Source organism: Callorhinchus milii, unplaced genomic scaffold (genome assembly GCF_018977255.1).
Source record: "Callorhinchus milii isolate IMCB2004 unplaced genomic scaffold, IMCB_Cmil_1.0 Scaffold1, whole genome shotgun sequence".
NCBI lineage: Eukaryota > Metazoa > Chordata > Chondrichthyes > Chimaeriformes > Callorhinchidae > Callorhinchus > Callorhinchus milii.
Genome location: NW_024704742.1, coordinates 78,256,967 through 78,278,225, shown reverse-complemented (window position 1 = coordinate 78,278,225; position 21,259 = coordinate 78,256,967). Strand labels below are relative to the sequence as shown.

Sequence of the window (21,259 nt, the reverse complement as noted above, 5' to 3'; positions counted from 1 at the left end):
CCCAGAACACCAATCCTACCATTCCCCCCATCACAACGTCAAAGTGCATTTTAATTGAAGTTGATTCTTAAATGAAAATTGCTTACAATTTTGCTCAATTGGTTTTGTGGTAAAATGCCCATTTTGACTCATGAGAAGCTTCCTAAGTAGATAGTCAAATCACTGGTTTGGTGTATCCCACACCAGCATGGGGTACTATCACCCAAGGACAACAACAACTTAAAGAGAAGCCCACCACCATGAACTATGAATTGAAAAATATTTTTTGGCCCTTCTCAGCATCACCCACACCTGAGACATATGAAAAAAAATGCTCTCACCCAACTGAAAATGCTCAAAGCAACTTTCCTTAAAAGAAAATGCAATTTCTATTGCTTTCAGTTCTTAATTTCTTTTCACTGAGCAATTGATGCCCTAATGTATACAGTTAATAATAGGAATTCAGATTCTAGAGTAAGTAAAGATTCACAAATGTGAGATGAATTCAAATCTTCATATTTGTATAAGATATTAATAACACAAATGGAATTTCATGTAATTACACTGTACTAATGTATAGAATAGAATTCAGGGTTTTAGAGGTGTTTAGTGAGCCCAATAGCTTGTGTCACATGCTTAATTCATTTAGATTATTGAGGCTCCACAAATAAAATGTCTCCTTCACCTTTGGCACACACATAACCTGATTGTTGAGGATAACGATTAACTTATGAATCATTTCAAAATCATATTTATATTGAAGAGCTTTAATTTGTGGGTGCTAGAATTGCTCTTCTGTGTGGTGCCCTGTAACCCATTAAAAAAGGTTTCAAAAAGGCAATAGGCAAGCTTCTGGAAATGAATAATATTGCTTGCATTTGAAATAGTGGCTTATATGTTGAAACATCTCAAATAGTTTTCTGTAAAGTGTAGTGACTGTGTATTTGTAGGCAAATGCGGCAGCCAATTTGCATACAGCAGAGTCCCATAAACTGCCAGTGGGTAAATGATTAATTGTATCTGAAAGATTGTTGTCTGAAACACGGGACAAAACTTCCTTCTCTTTTTAAATTTTATTATGGGATCTGTAATGTCCAAGTAAACAGGCAAACAGGACCTCGGTTCAAAGTCTCATCTCAAGAATGGCATCTCTGACATTGTCAGCCTAAACCTCAAGCACCAAGTCCAAAGTTAAAAGGATTCAGGGTCATTGGATAATGCGATGTACGAGTCAAAGGAATTTCCTGGGATGTTGTATAGATAGATGAGAAGCGCAATGGTTGAGAAGCTAGGTTTGAAAGCAGCATTCGTAGATTAGTTGCTGAGGTAATTAGGTTTGTGTCCATAATTGCGTGGTTCACTACTAAGATCAATATCAATTTTTTCAAAAGGAAAAGTTATTTTGAGGCTGGTGTTGTGATTTTTTACCTTTTGTTAAGCGAAGAGCTTAAAGACATTATCCTGCGTGAGCAGCGCTATATAAATCCAAGTTGTTCCTCTACCAGAATTTTTGACCGTTTATGGACTTTTTTATTAGTAAACAATTAGCTTTCTTCTACCTGGAAAGTAATAAATATAAGATAAATGGAATCCTTTAGCATATTGATTAGAACACTCACCTGGCAAGCGAGAAGACCCGGGTTCAATTCCCGGACAGGGAGAAACGTTAGACAAGTTTCTTTACTCCACATGGCTCTGTTTACCTAGGAACCCAGTTGTTATTCGATTGGAAGATTGCTTTTCCGGGGGCAATAATCCTTCCAAAAATAAATAAATAAAATAATTATTTGGTTACTTCAACCCATGACTGTTAGTGGGACACTGCTGTGTGTATACTGAATTTATCCATTGTGTCAGGTTATCTTTCATTTCCAATTGCTGATTCACCTGCTGTGAATTTTCTGAATTTACTGCCTTTATATCATACTTGCAGCAGTTGCAGTTTTTTGGATACAATAGTTAAATGCAGGCCAACTCCCTCCATGGTATTGTTCGAAAGAGAAAGGAGTTTCTTCCAGAGTCCTAGCCAACAGTCCTTTAGATAATCCATCCACTTAATAGCTGGTTGTGGGATTTGCTGTACACAAATTGGCTGCTGTGTTTACTTAAAAAATACACAGTTACTAAACTCATCAGCAATTACCTGTGAAAAAATATTTCAAGATATTTTGATGGTATAGGCACTTCATCAAATGCAAGGGTTATAATTAAGGGAGCTATAACACCAGGATTGCAGGACAGCAGGCAGTATTGTGCTGTGAGCCCATACTTATTAGGAACTGGGTTTGAGACCATTCATACTCACTTCACCGTTATAGTCAACAGATTGAGAAGTGAACACATTCACCCTATGAGTATGGGCTGCATTTGAACCCAGTTTTCCAGTAATGAATATTTGTGATATGAGGGATTTTATTAATGCTAAATTATTTACCAGTGTAGACTACATTTATATTATGGAGTCCTGTAGCTCAGTGGTTAGAGCACTCGCTTTGCAAGCGAGAGACCTGAGTTCAATTCCAGGCAGAGGGCGAAACCTTGGGCAAGTTTCCCTACTCCACACAGAGCTTAATAATAATCCCTCCAAAAACAAACCAATAATAAATTGGTCATTTTCAATCTACGACTGTTTGTGGGACATTACTGTGCGCAATTGGCAGCCGCGTTCGCCCATAAATATACAGTCAATTCACTTTACAGTGTGTTCTGTGAAGCGCTTTGGGACGTCCTCCCGACGTGAAAAGCTCTATATTAAATGCAAGGATTATTATTATTATCAGCAGACAATTTATCTCAGTGCTTGATACATGGTGATTCTGTTACCCTCAGTGCAGCACAACAGCAGGTTGGGATATGTGGTGGTGTAAGTGCTTGGGTGAGGATCTAATTGTGTGAAACCACCATCTGTGGTACTATGGGTGAATCGCACCACATTAAATGCTTTCAGAGTAGGAATAATCCATTGGATTTCCAATTTTATGTAAAAAGCAGTCAGTTGATTGCTGTGAAATCCCAGACGAATGAGAAACATCTCTCACCTCGTAGAAAACACAATAAACAAGTTATCCACATAACTGCTCACACTTTGAAAGTACAAGTTTTTAAAATGTTGCAACAACTTTCATTCAGAATCAGATTAATTATCAAACATACAACAAACATACATTTCTTTCAAAGTCTTAAAGCTAATTCCATAGTCTTAAAACTGAAAATGGATTGGAAAAACAGCAAATTCAGTCTTTGTTCAGGTGGGTTTTGTTCCTCGGGTCTTTCTTTGAACCAGGGTAAAATTCATGTCCAAATTATATTTTCCAAAATTCTGCACATGTTTTCATTTTGGGTCTGGTGTTCTGTTGCATGTCCATTATGACTAGAGCCTTGGACCTTCACAACAGCAACAACAACTTGCATTTATATAGCGCTCCTCACGCAGGGTAGTGTCCCAGAGCTCTTAACAGTGGCAGAGCATGAGGCCGAGCCAGGGTAAGGGGAGATGACCATAGGCACGCTCGAATAGGAAGGTCTTCAGACACGACCTGAAGATGGGGAAGGAAGGGGCAAGGCGAAGGGATAGAGGAAGAGTGTTTCATGGTTCACCCATATTCTCACTATAAAATTGTAATGGAACAGTTCCCGAAAGGCTTTTATTGCTGAGTTACTGCTTACATAGTGGACTTTATTGCAATTGTATCTTAGCCCCTACTGTAATCAGCATCAGTAAAAGAGGTAAGCTGGAGCAAACACTGCTGTGAGTGTGGGAGAATATTGCTTAGCTGGAAACTCAATATGTGTAGTATTTCAGTCCACTGTGATGGTAATTGATATCGCTGCCAAACTATGTAGAGAGGTTTGTGACATTTGTGCGTGTGTCTGTGAATGTATTGGGGTGGTGATATGACAGCATGGTGCCAAGGAAAGCAATTCTCCCCAAAATGGCCATTTGAGGGGGTTTCTCTGTTTTTGCACTTCTCATAGGAGGGGACAGCACCAGGAGAGATGTGTAGGTGTATAGCGTAAGGCATGTGGAGTTGGGGAAGGTTTTTCCTTGAGGGAAATTGATGAGGCTCCAGGCTTTTTTTCTGCCTCTTCCTTTCTATGCATCTCTGTAAGGAACACTATATAAACCCAGACAATGGCAGTATAAACCCTAGGACTATATTCAACTCCTCCAGTTGTTCCTATTTTTAAACTTTTCTACTCAAAGTTATATTTCTCTTGCTCTTTTCACCTTCATCGAATATTTCTCAATGCTATTGATTTTTTTTTTTTCGTAACCCTTCATTTACAGACTTTCTAACAATAATAATAATAATCCTTGTATTTGTATAGTGCCTTTCATGTCAGGAAGACCTCTCAAAGCACTTCACAGTGTATTATGTAAAGTGTATTGACTGTGTATTTTGTTGACAAATACAGGAGCCAATTTGCCTTGGTTTAATATCTGAAGGATGGTACTGCAACAGTACAAAACACCCCCAGCACTTCATTAGATAGTCAACATAAACTATATGAATCCCCACGTGAGGTTTGAACCCATAACCTTCTGACTCAGAGGGGAGAGTGCTATCAACTGAGCCAAGCTAAATATGAATGAGAAGCAGGAACCCTGACTGGCTTTTATCTTCACTTGCTGGCCTTCTACACACCAGCTGAGATCAGCTAAGTCAGCAAAGATGAGTGATCAAATCTGGGATCTCACACTGTTTACCCAGTGAACCATGGAAACACATTCTAGCCATACCAAAGAATCACAATAATGATAATAAACCTTGCATTTGATATAGCGCCTTATCACGTCTTCGAGACATCTCAAAGGGTTTCACAGAATATACTGCAAAGTGAATTGATTGTATATTTTGCAGGCAAATTGCGGCAGCAAATTGTGCACCACAGTGTCCCATAAACAGTCATGGATTGAGTGACCAAATTATTATTTTAAGAAAAATATTAAGGGATTTTTACCCCGGAAAAGCGATACGCCAATCAACTAACTTACGGATGCTTACTTACTGCTAGATAAACAGAAGCATTGTGTTTTAAACGCTGCTTTGTCAACTTCACTGTCTCTTTGTGTGGATTCAGATTGTGATTACCAGTGGGCTGCAGTGTTACGTGTTTTGGGAAGTAATGTTTGGTTGATATTTTTTATATTTATATTTTTATATTTTATATTTTTTACAGTCAATCTGCTTTTCAATACATTCTGTGAAACGCCTTGAGACATCTCAACAATATGATAAGGCACTATATCAAATGCAAGGATTGTTATTATTATTTAATGGGGAAAGCCCATTCGCAGCTGATATTGTCAAAGACCTTACGTGTAATGCCAACAAAAATTTTAGCCACTTTGATTCTCTCATCGAGTAGGGATGGATTTGCAAAATTCTCAGTATTGGGATTTGGATACTCTGTCACAATTGCAGTTTTAAACTTGTTAGTTTCAATTTGATTGTCAATCCTTTTGGCTTGATCAACACAGTAGTTTAAATTTTTTTATCCTAATTGGCAATTTATCACTTGTGTATAAATCTTTTATTCCTGATTCCTCTGCCATCTTTCTTAATCTAACCCAATCCACATTGATCAAATAATGTACCATTAGAGAAAGAACCTTTCATTTGGAAAAGCAACATCATTTATTGGATTTAATATGTGAAAGTAAATGGTAATAATTACTCCTTAGTGATCTGTCAGGTAAATGTAAATTTGTTTCCAGCTATTTTGAGATTCGCTTCAAGAATTGTTCTCTGTTCTGCTCTTTCCAGATGTCTAAGGAAGAACTAGTAGTTAATTCAAATCCACTACATGACAATGACAAAGTGAACAAGAGGCAAAATAGTGAAATGTGACAATACACTTAGTGAAATGGGGATGGTGTGCACTCTGCATTTCATGCAGCTTTTCCTTTACCATTGACTTTAAATGAAAAGACATTCTCACAAAGTACATTTGGTCAAGTGCTGAAGGATTTTCGGGGTAGTTCTAAAAAATACTTTGCCTTTAATCCCTGAATCATTTAAATCCATTGGACAGTGGAGTCCTGTAGCTTAGTGGACAGAGAACTGAGTTTGATTTCCAGGCAGGGCGAAACGTTGGGCAAGTTTCCTTACTCCACACACATGTTTACCTAGCAGTAAGCAGGAACCCAGTTGTTAGTAGATTGTTGTATCGCTTTTCTGGGGGTAATAATTCCTTCAAAAAAAAATAATAATAATAAATTGGTCACTCAATCCATGACTGTTTGTGGGACACTGTTGTGCACAATTGGTTGTCGCGTTTTGCCCACAAAATATGGTCAATGCACTTTACAGTCTATTCTGTGAAGCGCTTTGAGATGTCCAGAAAATGTGATAAGGCACTATATCAAATGCAAGGATTATTATTATTGCCAATATCCATTTACACATCATCACCCACACACGCCCTTACTTCACCTTTCCCTGTTGCTACAATCCCCCTCTAATTCACTCCTTTGTCACTTAAGTGCAAGGCATTCCAAACTTCCCACCCTGTATTCTCCAGCTAATGTTGTTACCCATACTAGGTTCCACACACACTCTTTTCATTGTCATGCTCCATTCACTGCAAGGGATGAGGTGAATTTATGGTAAACGGGGTGGATCTTGCTTCAGGACATGTCTGTTTGCCAACGCTCCTCACTTGAGGACCGAGGTTATACAGTTGGTGCTTGCCAGACACCGTTCAGAATGGCAGGTACTATAGCCAGTTAAACTCCAGCAGTACCTAAGTGCACAAACTGGGATCCTCATGCCTTGATTTACATTAAACTATGCCTGATACCTTCTTGGATTAAACAAGCAGGATGTATCCCTGGAAGGAGAATCCATTCCAAACAAGGGAAATATCCATGTGCATCGATTAGTCTGGATGAATACTCTTTAGCATGGTGATAGGTCATTCCAAGTTGTACGTTTTGCTCAGATTCTGTCTTGGAGTGTGCAGCCTTGCTGTGTGACTTATTATCCACAGCACATTTGAAATCTATATGTCACTGCATCAGTTGTTTGGCAAAGCATGGAAACAACAACTACTGTAATTGAGCACCTCGACATTTGTTGTGAAGTGAGGTAAGATGGGGAGGAGAATGCTGTTGTTTAACAGAAGAAAAGGTTTGACAAATGGATATTCAGCCCATTCTCTCTGTACAGCAGGTGATATCTACCTTGTTAAATATTCTATTTATTTAATCTCTTGAGGGAAAGTTCAACAAAATTTCTCTCTGCAGATGTTGAACAAAATTCAATTAGACTCTCAGTGGGATCTAATTCACAATATTTACAAAAGGATCGGGTTGCATCAATTGTGACCTTGGAAACCATCTCCCCACTATAAATCTGCAAAGGCCATTAACAGAGGAATTTTCTGAAGAAGCTTTGCAAGTCATGGAGATATTACCAGAGAAGTAGCAGGAAGCAACTCTACAAGAACATTTTGTGGAATTATATGGCCCCATTGAATCATTCACTCGAGAAGCAGATGTGTCCCCTTTGGATAAAAAGAATGAAAATATATTATAAGATATTTCACTGAAACTACTGTGCCTTCTCATTAACTCCCATGTGCCTTTTGTTCACTATGCCTAATTTAGGTTTTACAATGGCAAGGCATTACTTTGGTACAGATTACACGCAAAATGCACAGTTACACCACTTTACAGTATATCCTGTGAAGTGCTATGAGGTATCGTGACGTGATAAGGTGCTACATCAAATGCAAGGATTATTAATAGGATTATTATTAATTATTATATAAAAGCTCACTCAATCAGAGAGAGGAGCTGGCACAGGAAAAAATTCTTATCGCTGCAAAATACATAGTATGTTGAGAAGGACCTTTGGTGGAATGATGAAACATAGCACCGGGGAGGATAATAACTTTCAAAAGGGTATTGGATGTATACGTGAAAAAGAAAAAAAATTATAAGGCTATGGGAAAAGGGTGGGGGAGTGAGACTAATTGGATAGCTCTTTCAAAGAGCACCTTTACAGGCACCTGTGCTGTAAGATTCTATAATTCTATGATCCAAAATTAAGACTGAATTTAAGAATTTCAGCACATTCTTAAATGCTGACAAAGACCAATAAATTTAAACGCAGGTGAAATTTCTCCTCAAGAAGCTGGAGACATTTGCCTGCAGCTGGAGCTGGAGCCGGAGAGAATGGCCTGTTATTCAGTTCATCAATCCAAAGCTAGTTTGGAGCCTTAAAGTAAAAGGAGAAATGTCTTCTTGAGGCTTCACTATGCTTCCTTTATAATCAAGCAACTCCCAAATTGATACACCAACCACAACAATTTGCATTTATATATCGCCCTTCACTGGGTGCAGTGTCTCGAAGCACTTATCAGTGCCGGAGCCTGATGCTAAGTCGGGTGGAGTGGGGAGGAGGTGACCGTCAGCACGGTCGAAGAGGAAGGTCTTCAATCTAAAATCTAAAGTGGGGAGAAAGCAGGTCAGAAAGATAGGGAGTTGCCAGGGCATCAAGGAATTGTTTGATGAGTGAGAAGATGTTGAAATCAATCCGTTCTATGATAGGGAGCCAGTAGAGCCTGGTGAAGACTGGTGTGATGGGGGTATACAGAATGTAGGTGAGCATACGAGCGGAGAGTTCTCAATCAGTATCTACAGTAGCTAGTGGGAAACAGCGGTGTGAGGATATAATGCCAGCTCCATCACCCACTCTCCTCAAGAAAGACAGAATGCTAATGCCTTTTATAGTTTTCCATTAATTGGTATGGCCAATTGCTGGTTAAACTGTTAGCATCGAGACTGGATCTGAAAATTCTGATGAATGTTGTAATATTCATCTATCTCCAGTCAGAAAGGTGTTTAATGAAGTATTTAATAATAAGGTTAAAGTAATGAAGGGAATCAACCAGCCTCTGGTAGAGGCATCCAAAACATAATCTTAGAATTAATGCTAATAATGATTGGAACTGCGATCAGAAAGCACTTCTTCATACAGAGAGTTGTGATAATATGGATTGCAATGTCGCAGAAGAGCACTTGGACAGAAATCAATTGGCATGTTTAAAAGAGAAGCTAGGATTGATACTTGGAAAGTTAAAGTATTCAAAGCGTATTAAGGGGTCGAGGGAAAAGACATTATAAGATCTGTCATGATCTAATTGGCAGAACAGACTCAATGGGGTGGTGGTCTCCTCCGGTTCCTGTTTCTGATTCACTTGTCAGCTGTGGCCTGCTGCTCTCCTCAGATAACATTTCATCCCCCTTCTCCCAACTGACCACATCAGCACTATCGTTTCCCCTGGAGTCTTTGCTCAGACCAGCCTATCTGTGTCTAAGTGCCTCCAAGTCTCACCACATCTCCGAAGGTGACTAAGTTAGAGTTCTCGTTATTTTCAGCATCTTATGTGATCATGTGAAAGATGATGTTAAGTGCATCTGTGGGGAAAGATAATTTGATTTTTTTTGATGTGCCTTGGTACTTTCAGATCAATTTTATCAAGGTGAATCTCATTAATAAGTTCAAATACAGTGACTCTCTCGCCTCTGGGTTAGAAACTTGTGAATTCCAGGTTTGAGCTCTTGGACACTACTCTTCATGAAGGACACTACATAAAGTTGTTGTTGTTGTTGAGCTCACCATCTAGACTGGCACTCCAGTACAGTGCTGGGGAGTACCATATTGTCAGAGGTGGCACAAAGCATTAAACGGAGATTCTGTCTGCCTGTTCAGGTGGACACTAAAGATCACATAATGATCTCCTGGTGTCCTGGTCAGCCACCAATCCTCAAGGTTAATTTCTGCTTGTGGAATTTAATTTGGTCAGCTGGATGTCTGACACATACAGAAGCCCATCACAGAATGTCCAAACCAAACTAAGAATTCCATGCATCCCACCTACACACGGAAATTCCTCAGATAGTTAATGGAATGGAATGCACACTGTCTCCCTGGAGGGACATGTCCAATTTACCTAATTTCAGAGAGCATTAGGCACCAATTGGCAACAGCCAAGGCTTGGGGACTCCAAAGGGTATTGGGCTACTGCTGGATTCTAATCATCTAAACTCACATAGATTGCCATCGAGTGCTGTAGCTCTAGCTCTTGCCTCACAAGCGAGAGACCTGGATTTGATTCCCCGCAGGGTAAAATGTTGGGCAAGTTTCCTTCTCCACGTGCCTCTGTTTACCTAGCAGTAAGTAGGAACTCGCTTATTAGTCAATTTTTCCGGGGGTAATAATTCCTTCAAAAAAAAAAAATAATAAATTGGTACTCAATCCACGACTGTTTGTGGGACACTGCTGTGCACAATTGACTATCGCGTTTTGCCCACAAAATATACAGTCAATTCAATTTACAGTATATTCTGTGAAGCGTTTTAAGACGCCTTGAAGATGCGATAAGGCACTATACCAAATGCAAGGATTATTATTATTATTGAGAGCACTGCCTGGCAACGGGACAGTGCTTTGAATGATAATAATGCTTGCATTCGATATAGTGCCTTATCAGATCGTCAAGACAAAGCAAGCTATGAAGTGGGACCTTGGTGATGTAAAATGGCTGCCGCATTTGCCTGTAAATACAGTCGCTACATGACAGGGCTGCCTCACATTTTGAGTAAATACGGTAGTTTGGTAGAGATTTTGACTGTGACAAAACCAAATTGATTGGTTTCATTTTCACTTTGTCAGAGCTGACGGTCAAGGAATAGTACCTTTCAACAGCAGCAGAATTACCATATTTTTCATTAAACTCAAAAGCTCCCTGCCCTATCTTTACAACCATGGAATATATATTAGTTTGATTCATAACGGTAACGTATTATCGATATATGCTAATTGTAATTTATTTGCACACACATTAATCCAGAATAAAAATAATTTGTGGATGCACGTAAAGATAAGGAATGCAGAGGAATCTGCTTCTTCCCCTTTTTAATATTGATGTGAAATTTCTGGCGGCAAATGAACTCCACACTCCAGACTCCAACAGATGTTGTTCTGTAGCCTCAGCTAGGTGTCGGAAACCCCTCACCATGCTTAAGAGTATCCAAACTAGTCTGAGAGTTCCACATATGTATGCTACCTTCACATGGAAATTTCCATGTCCAGAATGAAATGTGCACCCTCCCCAGAGGGATGCACCTTGCTTACTTAATCTTGGAGAGAACTAAGCATAGGTTGGCGAGAGCCAGGCTTTGGAACCCCAGAGAGTGTGTTGAGGTACTGCTGGAATTTAACCAATAACTGCAATAACTATTCCACTCCTGTAGAGCCATCTTCCACCCATAACTAACCCCTTATCAACCTGTCCACTCCCTCCGCTCAGCAGGCTCTGGCCTGCTCCACGTCTCCTGCCCAGCCCGCTCCAACTCCAGAGAGCCTTCAGCCTCTCTGACTGCACCCTTTGGAACTCCATCCTACATTTCCTTTGCCTCTCTCCCTCCCTCCACTTCAAGACATGTCTCAAGACCCTCCTCTTCGACTGCGCCTTTGGCCACCCTCCCTACCCTCCCCCCTCTCCTATCCCCGACCTCCCCTGCTCGGGTCCAAATCCCTGATTGTCCAGCACCTTAGGATGTTCTCCCAACTGAAAGGCGCTATACAAATGTAATTTTGTATTGTAACTATTGTCCCTTATTCATGGTGCTTGACACCAGCAACCTTTAAGAACTATCTCTTTGACTGCGCTTTCAGACACCTTTCTACATGCCAACCCACCCAACACCTCAGCCTCCCTGTCAGTTATGCGAACCTCCTCAAGATGTCTCCCTGATGTGAAAGACACTATATAAATGTAAATTGTCGTCGTTTAAACCATCTGCGGTGTGGAGGGGCAATATCATTTTGCTTTATAAACTGAATATGGGTGGAAATTGTGAATTTACACTCTGGTGGGCAGTGTCTGATATGATAGTAAGTGATAATGCCTCACAATCTCAAGCTTCTATATTTTCCTAAGAATGAAACATTCATCAGCTTGCTGCAATATTCAAGAATTGACATTAATTGTATTAATTACAATTTTGCTGAAAATTACAAATTACCTGCTAAATTCTGATTTTGACAATACTATTGGGAGGAAGAGTGGAGAAATGCAATGGGGTGTGGGGAGAAATAAAGTACAGAGGAAGCACAACTCCATAGGGAGAAAGGCAAAAAGCACAAGATCAGCCACTCTCAGACATCGCAAGAACCGAATGGGCAGAGGGTACAATTCATTGCCTTCTGATCCACTGTGAGGCTCATGGAAACTGAAAGAGAAGGGAAATAAATAAACAACAACAACAAAATTATATTTATAGAGCGCCTTTCACGGCGGGAGGATGTCCCAAAGAGCTAAACAGTCAGATGTCGGGGCCCGAGCATGGGGGAGGGGTGGTGTAGGGGTGAGGGAAGGCAGAGAGGTGGGAGGGAGACCAAAGGCACAGTCGAAGAGAAGGGTCTTGAGACCGGCCTTGAAGGAGGCAAGGGAGGAAGCGAGGGGAAGGGACCATGGGATGGAGTTCCAGAGTGTGGGGGCAGAGAGACTGAAAGCCCGGCCACCGATAGTAGGGTGGGTCAGGCGGGAAACATGGAGCAGACCGGAGCCTGCTGAACGGAGGGAGTGGGCAGGTTGGTAGGGAGTCAGAAGGTCAGAGAGGTAGGAGGGGGCAAGGCCATGGATTTTGAACTCGATCCTCTGGGGGATGGGGAGCCAGTAGAATCGGGCAAGGGTGGGAGTGATGGGGTCATGGAGCCTGGTGCGTGAGAGTACACGAGCTGCAGAGTTTTGGATGATCTACAGCTTGTGAAGGGAAGAGTTGGGAAGGCCGATGAGGAGGGAGTTCCCGTAATAAGCCTTGAGGTGACGAATGCGTGGGTGAGGGTTTCGGCAGCCTGAGGGGTGAGGCAGTGGCAGAATCTGGCAATGTTGCAGAGGTGGTGGTAGGCATTGCCGGTCATGGCGCGGATGTGGGGGAAAAAGGACAGTTTGGGGTCAGACAATACACGCATGTTCCTGACTGGCTTAGTGAGGTTGAGTGGGCAGCCGTGGAGGCTGATGCTGCCAGCGCCTGAGGTGCGGAGGCGCTGGCGTGAGCCAATCAGGAAGGCCTCGGTCTTGCTGACGTTGAGTTGGAGAAATTTGTCCCTCGTCCAGGACTTGATGTCGGACAGGCAGTCGGTCAGGACGCCAGTAGTCCTGGGGTTGAGGCTGGAGGCAGAAAGGTAGAGTTGGGTGTCATCCACATACATGTGGAAATTTAGCCCATGTCTGCGGATGACATCACCAAGGGGGAGCATGTAGAGGGTTAAAAGGAGGGGACCAAGGACAGAGCCCTGAGGAACACCGCACGAGACAGTGTGGGGGCTGGAGGAGAAGCCGTTTGCCGTGACAAAGTGGAGGTAGTGTGAAAGGTAGGACCTGAACCAGTCAAGGACAGAACCTTGAAGGTTGAGGTGGGAGGAGAGGCAGTGGAGGAGTATTGCGTGGTTACGGTATCAAAGGCGGCGGAGAGGTCAAGGAGGACCAGGAGGCAGAGGGAGCCCTTGTCACTCATGGTCAGGATGTTGTTTGTGACCTTGACCAGAGCAGCTGTGGGCAGCACGGAAACCCGATTGGAGGGGTTCATGGAGGGAGTGAGAGGAGAGGAAAGAGCGAAGCTGGGAGGCAATGGCTCTCTCAAGAACCTTGGATAGGAAAGGGAAGTTTGAGATGGGCCGATAGCTGGACATCTGTGATAGGTCGAGGGAAGGTTTCTTCAAGGTGGGGGTGATAGTGGCTGTTTTGAGGGGGGAAGGAACAGTGCCAGATGACAGGGAAAGGTTAATGATGTTGATGAGTAGTGGGGCAAGGAGCTGGAGCTGGGATTTAAGGTGAGGGGTAGAGATGGGGTCGAGGGAGCAGGTGGAGGACTTCATGGAGGGTACCGTGTTGAAGACAGAGGAGGGGGTGACAGGCTCAAAGGTGTGGAAGGAGGGATGGTAATTGTCGGATGGGTAATTGTGTGCGGGAGGGTAGGGAGGGGTTGGAAGTTGGGAGGGCTGTTGCAGCTGAGTGGATTCCCTCGATTTTAGACTTGATTCTGGACTCGAGTAAGTCCAGCATTTTCTGGCAGTGAGAGTCAGAGGAAAGTATCTGCGATGCATGTCAGGGAGGGCGGAGAAGCCGGTTGGTGGTGGAAAACAGGAGCCTGGGATTGCTTTTCGCCTCCAGGATTAACCTGGAATAGAAGGATGATTTGGCTGAGGCGAGAGCGGAGCGGTAGTTCTTGATGAAGTCCAGCCAGATGTGGTGGTGAACCGTTAGGCCGGATTTGAGCCAAGTGCGTTCGGCAGCCCGCACCTGGCCCTTGAGCAAGCGGAGGTAGCTGATGAACCAGGGTGAGGATAGGGAATAGGAGGCAGTTCGGGAGGTGAGGGGAGTAAGGACGTCAAGTGTGGTGGAGAGGCTGCTGTGGAGAAGAGTGAGTACAGTGTGTGGGTTGTTGCAAGAGGTGGGCCAAGGGATAGGAGATCAGAGGACACCAGGGCAGCGGAGAGGGATTGCGGGGAGATCTTCTTCCACGGGCAGTAAAAGATGGTGGTAGGTTTGGAGGCAGTGGGGAGAGGGATGTAGGAGTTGAGGGAGATGAAATGGTGGTCAAAGATGGCCTTGTCAGTGATGGTGACATCCGAGACGCTGAGGCCCCGGATGATCACTAGGTCAAGTGGGTGACCGTGGGTGTGGGTAGCAGAGTGGATGTGGAGGGAGAGGTTGAGAGAGGAGAGGAGAGAGGAGGAGTCTGAGGAGATGGAGCAGGAGCGGGTGAAGTCGCCTACGATGATGAGGCGGTCAGAGCAGAGGCAGAGGGAAGCAAAGAGGGTGGAGATGTCAGAGATGAAGGTGGGAGAGGATTTTGGGGGCGGTAAAGTAAGAGAATTTTCAGAGAGAGGTGGGAGGGATGGCAGAGCATAAGGTGTTCGAAAGAGGGGAACGAGCCGGTGGAATAGGGGGATAGGGCAAATGAGGCCCTGGATATGAGGGCCACACCACCGCCAGGACGGTTGAGACATGGGGCATGGTGGTTGGTGTAGCTTGGTGGTGTGTCCTCAGTGAGGGGGAAGGTGTTACCTGGGGTGATCCAGGTTTCTGTGAGTGCCATGATGTCAATGTTCTCATCGAGGATGAGTTCATTGATGACCAGGGTCTTATTGGAGATGGAGCGGACATTTTGAAGTCCAATGCGGAGTAGACAGTTGACAGGGGGATTTGTGGGATGGGAGGGGGTAGTGGAATGGTTGGGAGGGAGGGTGGGGATGTAGATGAGGGAGGAGAGGTTAGCCCCTGGGGTCAGGGTCCGGGGTGGCTTGCAGCGGTAGTGGGGAATGGGAAAGCCGATGTGGCTGCTGCTGGACAGCCAACGCTGAGTGCCACGATGAGCCCGGCAGAGGATTCCCAGGCTGAAGCAGAGGGAGGCAGTGGGGGGCGTCAAGCAGAGATAGGAGGTGGGGAGAGCGGAGAGGGAGCAAGACAGAGCGGGAGAGTTGCAGGCAGGGGGGCATTTTGAGGGAGGGCCAGCTCGAGGTGGGGGCGGCATCCAAGATGCACACGCTGGGACGAGAGGCGACCGGTTTAGTGGGACATTGTCAGCCTGCAGGAGGCTGTAGGGGCTAGAGTTGGCACAGAGCTGGGAGGGCACTCATTATGGATAGCAACGAGCAGCCTGCAGGGGAAGGACAGGGCAGACAGACAGACAGACAGAGAGTGGGAGGGAGGGAGACACTGGTACAGGCTGTACTGTGGTACACTGGGCTGTAGCTGCTACCAGGGTTTCCAACCGGGCGGGCGGACTTGACGTCACGCAGAATGGCGGGAAATTGTGGAAGTCAAAAATGGCGGCTCCCCCGACCGGTAAAGGCCGCCGCTCGATCTCTGTGATACCCGCCCCAGCTCAAGGTCCACGAGACCCCCGGCCCAGCCGGCAGTTACCGGCTCCTGCCTCTAGCTGACACTGGTTCTGATCCCCGGGAGACCAGCCGCTGCCTTGTGTGACTTAACTTCCGTGAGACCCGCTCGGCTTACCTGGGTTTTCGAGGCCCTGACGCTCACTGGCTCGACTGTCGCTGCCGCTCGCTGGCTCGACTGTCGCTGCCGCTCGCTGGCTCGACTGTCGCTGCCGCTCGCTGGCTCGACTGTTGCTGCCGCTCGCTGGCTCGACTGTCGCTACCGCTCGCTGGCTCGACTGTCGCTACCGCTCACTGGCTCGACTGTCGCTGCCGCTCGCTGGCCCGCGACTCAATAAAAATAAAAATAAATAAGTAAAAAATGAAGGAGAAAGAACAAAAATAAAACACTGCAATGATGAGCTCTGAGAGATTTTTGAGCCTGGCTCAACCGGAAGCACTTTTGTCTCTAAGCCAGAAGGTCATGGTCAGATCCTCCAGTGCTGTGTGTGTGCTGCATTGCTCGAGGTGCCGTCCTTTAGATGAAATATTAAACCGTAGTCCCGTCTGACTATTCCGATGAATGTTAAAGATCCCGTGGCCCTAATTGAAAAGAGAAAGTGGTTCCTCCGAGTGTCCTGGCCAACAAATACACAATCACTGCACATTAAAGGGCAGCTTTATTCTACAGCCTTATTGAATTTTCATCTTTAAATCCCTCCATGATCTTGCTCTGCGACGTATTAAAACTTCACCAACCTGTCCGCTCCCTCAGCTCTGCAGGCACTGGCCTGCTCTCTGTCCCTGCCCTGCCTGATGCACTACCAGTACTCAGGCCTTCAGTTTTTCTGCCTTCTCTGTCTGGAACTTCATCCCAGAGCTCCTCCGTCTTCCCTCCTCTCTTGCCTCCTTCTAGCCCATCTGAAGACTTTCCTTTTCGACCGTGCCTTTGGTCATCCTCCCTTCTCCAATCCTCTTGCCCTCTGCCACTCTCTGATCCCAACTCGCGGCTCAGGTGCAAATCCCTCATTATCCAGCATTTAGGACGTCCTCCTAAATATAAATATAAATATAAATGAAATTTGTTGTTGTTTTTGTTTGCAGAAAACTCTTGTGACATGCTTTTCAACATTATACACACTTTTGGGGGGAGTCAGCAAGGTGTCTTGACACAATCAGAAACCCATCGCCAAGCTCAAGAGTTTCCAACCCAACTAGGTTTTCCGCATGTATCTCACCTACACATTCAAATTTAGGTACAAAGCAATGCTCATATTGCAGTCGCCTGGCAGCAAGTCAAGCATAGAAATACATCCTCTCTAACATCTACAAAGTCTTTTCAAGATCTCAACTGCTTAGCCAGAATCCGACTTTCTGCCCTTAAGTATGTCCCTGGCTAGGTTTTCCGAGGTTAGTTAGGGATTTGATGATCATGCAACACGACTCTGGAATACATCACAGGTCTTCGTGCCAGGCAGTTCTTGTTAATTCTGCACCTTGCAGTTTGATGAGAACACTTTAATATGCTGAGCAGCCACATCTAGATCAGTCAACCAGGGAAAGACCAGCATTACTTTTTAATACATCCTTATAGGTTTTCTCATTTTCAGATTAACTCTGAATATTGCAGCAGATTGATAAATGTTTCATTCAAGGGAAAATTAAGTAGCATGAACTTGTGCAGCAACATCATTTACTAGTTTATCAGATGGAGGTGGGCGAGGGCCATTTCTCAACAGCTGTCTCGAGTGTAACATGGATATTTTTAAGTTAACCTCTGCAGTGCTTCGGTTCACAGTTTTGCTCAAGCTGGAACTTTAAAGAGAAAATAGTTCAGAATGCGCAAGTGGGAGCCCAGAGGTTGGCCTGTCAAGGCTGGGTCATGTTGGTGTAGTCATGGCACTTGGACATGCAAAAGCAGTGCTGGGGTGTGTGGCAATGTCCGAGATGCCTTCCTACAGATGAGATATTAAACCGAGGCCAAGTCTGTCTGTTCAGAGGGATGTTAAAGAGTTTCTCCGATGTCCTGGCATCAATCATTCACTTCATAGCTATTTGTGGGACATTGCTGTGGTCAAATTGGCTGCCGTGTTCACCAACAAAACCACAATCATTCCACTTTACAACGTATCCTGTGATGCCCTTTGGGACGTTCTCCTGAAGTGAAAAGTGCTACATCAAATGTAAGAATTATTATTATGAGTGGGAGTCATATTTCCTTCCTAATTAGTGTAGTTTTTAGCTGTCCATGAACTAATGCAGCTATATTGTTTACCAGGGGTAATAATGCTTGCTCTCCCTCTCCACCACAGAACAAAATGTGGTCACTCCATGGCTGTTTGTGGGACATTGCTGTGCACAATTGGCTGATGAATTTCGCCCACATAATGTACAGTTTCGCCCACAAAATATACAGTCAATTCACTTTACAGTATATTCGGTGAAGTGCTTTGCGACGTCTTAAACACGGGATAAGGCACTTTATCGAATGCAAGGATTATTATTATTACATTCTGTGAAATGCTTTGAGACATCTCAATGCCGTGATAAGGTGCTACATGAAATGCATGGATTATTAAAATTATTATTATATTGTGGTGAGGCGGAGCAATCCACCTGAATATTTGGCATGGCTTTGCGTTTCCCACAGGTGAGAGTGTTCCTGTTGAACTGGTGTGCCTGGTTCCTCCGAATGAAGAAGCCTGGCGAAGGCAAGAGTGACATCCCCTACAGGTACAGCCGGCAGCAGCCACAGAGCATCAGCAGCGTGGAGATGAGCGGCCTCTCTGGACAGCAGACCATCAATGGCAATATGATCTACTTTGGCTACCACACCATGGAGAACCCGTGCTGCCCTCCTAGCAGCGACTCGGGGGTCATGTGTGGACGGATTACCTCCTCCACCACCGAGGACCACGGCATGGTTCAGAGCAGCCCTCCCCCAGAGAGCCCCCCCGAGATCCTGAAGATCCTGGAGGAGGTGCAGTTCATTGCCAAGCGCTTCAGGGACCAGGACCAGGGAGAGGCCATCTCCAGCGAGTGGAAGTTTGCCGCGGCAGTGGTAGACAGACTCTGCCTTGTGGCGTTCACGGTTTTTTCTATAGTTTGTACATTCGCCATTCTAATGGCCGCCCCTAATTTCATAGAAGCCGTTTCTAAGGATTTTGCATGAGACGCAGTGGAGCAGTAAATAAATACATTGAAACTCAAGGTCAGCTAACACATAGTAAAAGGGAACAAATAAAGTATGTAAGCCAGACACACCATTGCTGAACGTAGGATGTTAAAAGGAAATTATTCCACACGTGTCCCGAACACACATAATCCTTGTTCCTGCTCGCATGCTCTCTCAATGCTCATTTTGCTTTTGGTCGTGGCCATCTGACACATTTCCTGTAACTGATCGCTTTCTTCCTGGCGACAGGTTACAATGCATGTTGAGTAATTTTCAAACATAAGCATTCTCTCCCCACCTCCCCATAAGGAAAAGCAATTCTAGTCACACTATGATCCAGTCGTTCTGTATTTATTTGCTAAATTACAGCCGGCAGGAAAGCAAATTCCCCACAGCCTATGAATGACTTTATAATTAAAATGGTCACATAATGTATACTGACCCAGAGGGTAATGTTATAACTAGGAAAAATTTTACATAAATTAAACATGTCTGTCTCCCATAAGTAAATAAGGTACATTTTAGAATAGCTGTAGTATAGTCTTGATGTGGATACTTTTTGTGCTGCTTCTTGATATAGGTCAATGTTTTATTATTCTAAGAGGGAACGTAGCCTTCCTAACATGTTTCATTATATATCTGCGTCCTGACATTCAAACATCTCTTTCACAAGTGCTATGGTCCCAAGGCTCATAATCATCGTGGCATAGATTGAGCTGTGAAGTGACTCTTAAGTGAGTGCCTGAAAGTCACTGTCACTGATGAGATCCGTGTAACAATTTAGACTGTAAGAACATAAGAACATAAGAATTAGGAGCAGGAGTAGGCCATTCGGCCCTTCGTGCCTGCTCCGCCATTCAATAAGATCATGGCTGATCTTCTGTGCTTCTGTGAGATTGACATGGATCTCTACTAGTAATGTAGCAAACCTTCCATTATTTATTTAGAACAGAACTTTCCATTACAAACAAACATACAGGGGCTCAAGTTCTCATATGTTCTTAAGTGTGCAACTATCGTCTTAACTTTATTATTATGCAGAACTCTGGAAGATAATGCTTGGAGACAACACTAATGCTGCAACTTTCATACTGGGAGTTTGCTGGCTCCAATCCCAGTCTGTGCTGAATTTGCTAGTCTCAATCAGGGCTGCATGCGGAGACTAAATTGGATCCGGCATTCTCTGGAATAGGAAAATAAAAGCAGACGGTGCTGTTTCGAGTCCCTCTGTTGCACTCTCTACTAATTGTGTTTTTGTGGTAGCTGGGTGTGGGGAGGTCAGGCTCATCCGTGATGCCCTCCATGGACCAGTGGCTGGCCCACATTCATCTGCCAATGACCAATGATCACTTGGACAGAGTACCAAAGTGTAACCAGAACCCCAAAAAACAGATCCCAACAAGAAGGGACCAGAAGCAGAGAGGAAGGTGGCAATAGGGAAAAGATGAGATGTGCTACATTGAAAGCAAAATAGAAAAATAAACTTAAATCTTGATTTGGGAGTGAACCTTCCATAATTCCTTTTGGATGCAACAGAAATCAGCTTCCAAATTAAGCTTGCATTTAGGGTTAGTTTATATATATATTTCGTAAAATCTTACATTTTAACACAATAATCTTAAGCTTAAGAACATAAGACTTTTCGGGCCTGAGATTTACTTTAAGAGATCAATACATGAATGACTCCAATGTCATAAGGGTAGTGAACTCGCCTATCAAGTCCACAAAATGAGGGCCATCACATGAAATGTGTAGGAACCTAAAATGTCATTATGAATCCTGCAAAGCAGATTCATGTATGTTATCAACCTTCTTATCATGCAGTGTATTTAATTCTGTTCTTAATATGCATTTTTGTTTTAAAAATATGATGTAAAGCATGTGCTCTATTTGATCACAGGATGCTGTGGTATAATGCTTCTTCTAAGTATTTGTTGATAATTGATGAAAACCCAGAGTGTAAGACTATGTTTTAAACTCCAGTGTCTTGCATTTGTCAGTTCTGCACCCAGCATCAATGAACTGATATTGCAGTTCCTAAATGGTAACCAGGATTGGAGTCTGGTAAGCAGCAGTTACATTTATAAAGGTGTGCCATGATCACTGAATCCAAGAACAAGCTGAGGATGGCCATGTCCAAATTATATTGTCCCAATGCTCCCACTAGACCAGCATTCAGAGACCATAGTCTTCAGTGTAACATTAA

General features: G+C 43.9%; 1 protein-coding gene across 1 annotated transcript in view; it reads left to right on the top strand.

Moving 5' to 3' along the window:
* chrna8 (cholinergic receptor, nicotinic, alpha 8) overlaps positions 1–19,050 on the top strand; it is a 118,860-nt gene extending 99,810 nt beyond the window's left edge. The window contains exon 10 of the mRNA XM_007892056.2: positions 18,529–19,050. Within this exon, the coding sequence (XP_007890247.2) occupies positions 18,529–19,050 (522 nt within the window). The remainder of the gene's footprint in view (positions 1–18,528) is intronic.
* The last annotated feature ends 2,209 nt before the right edge of the window (positions 19,051–21,259 follow it).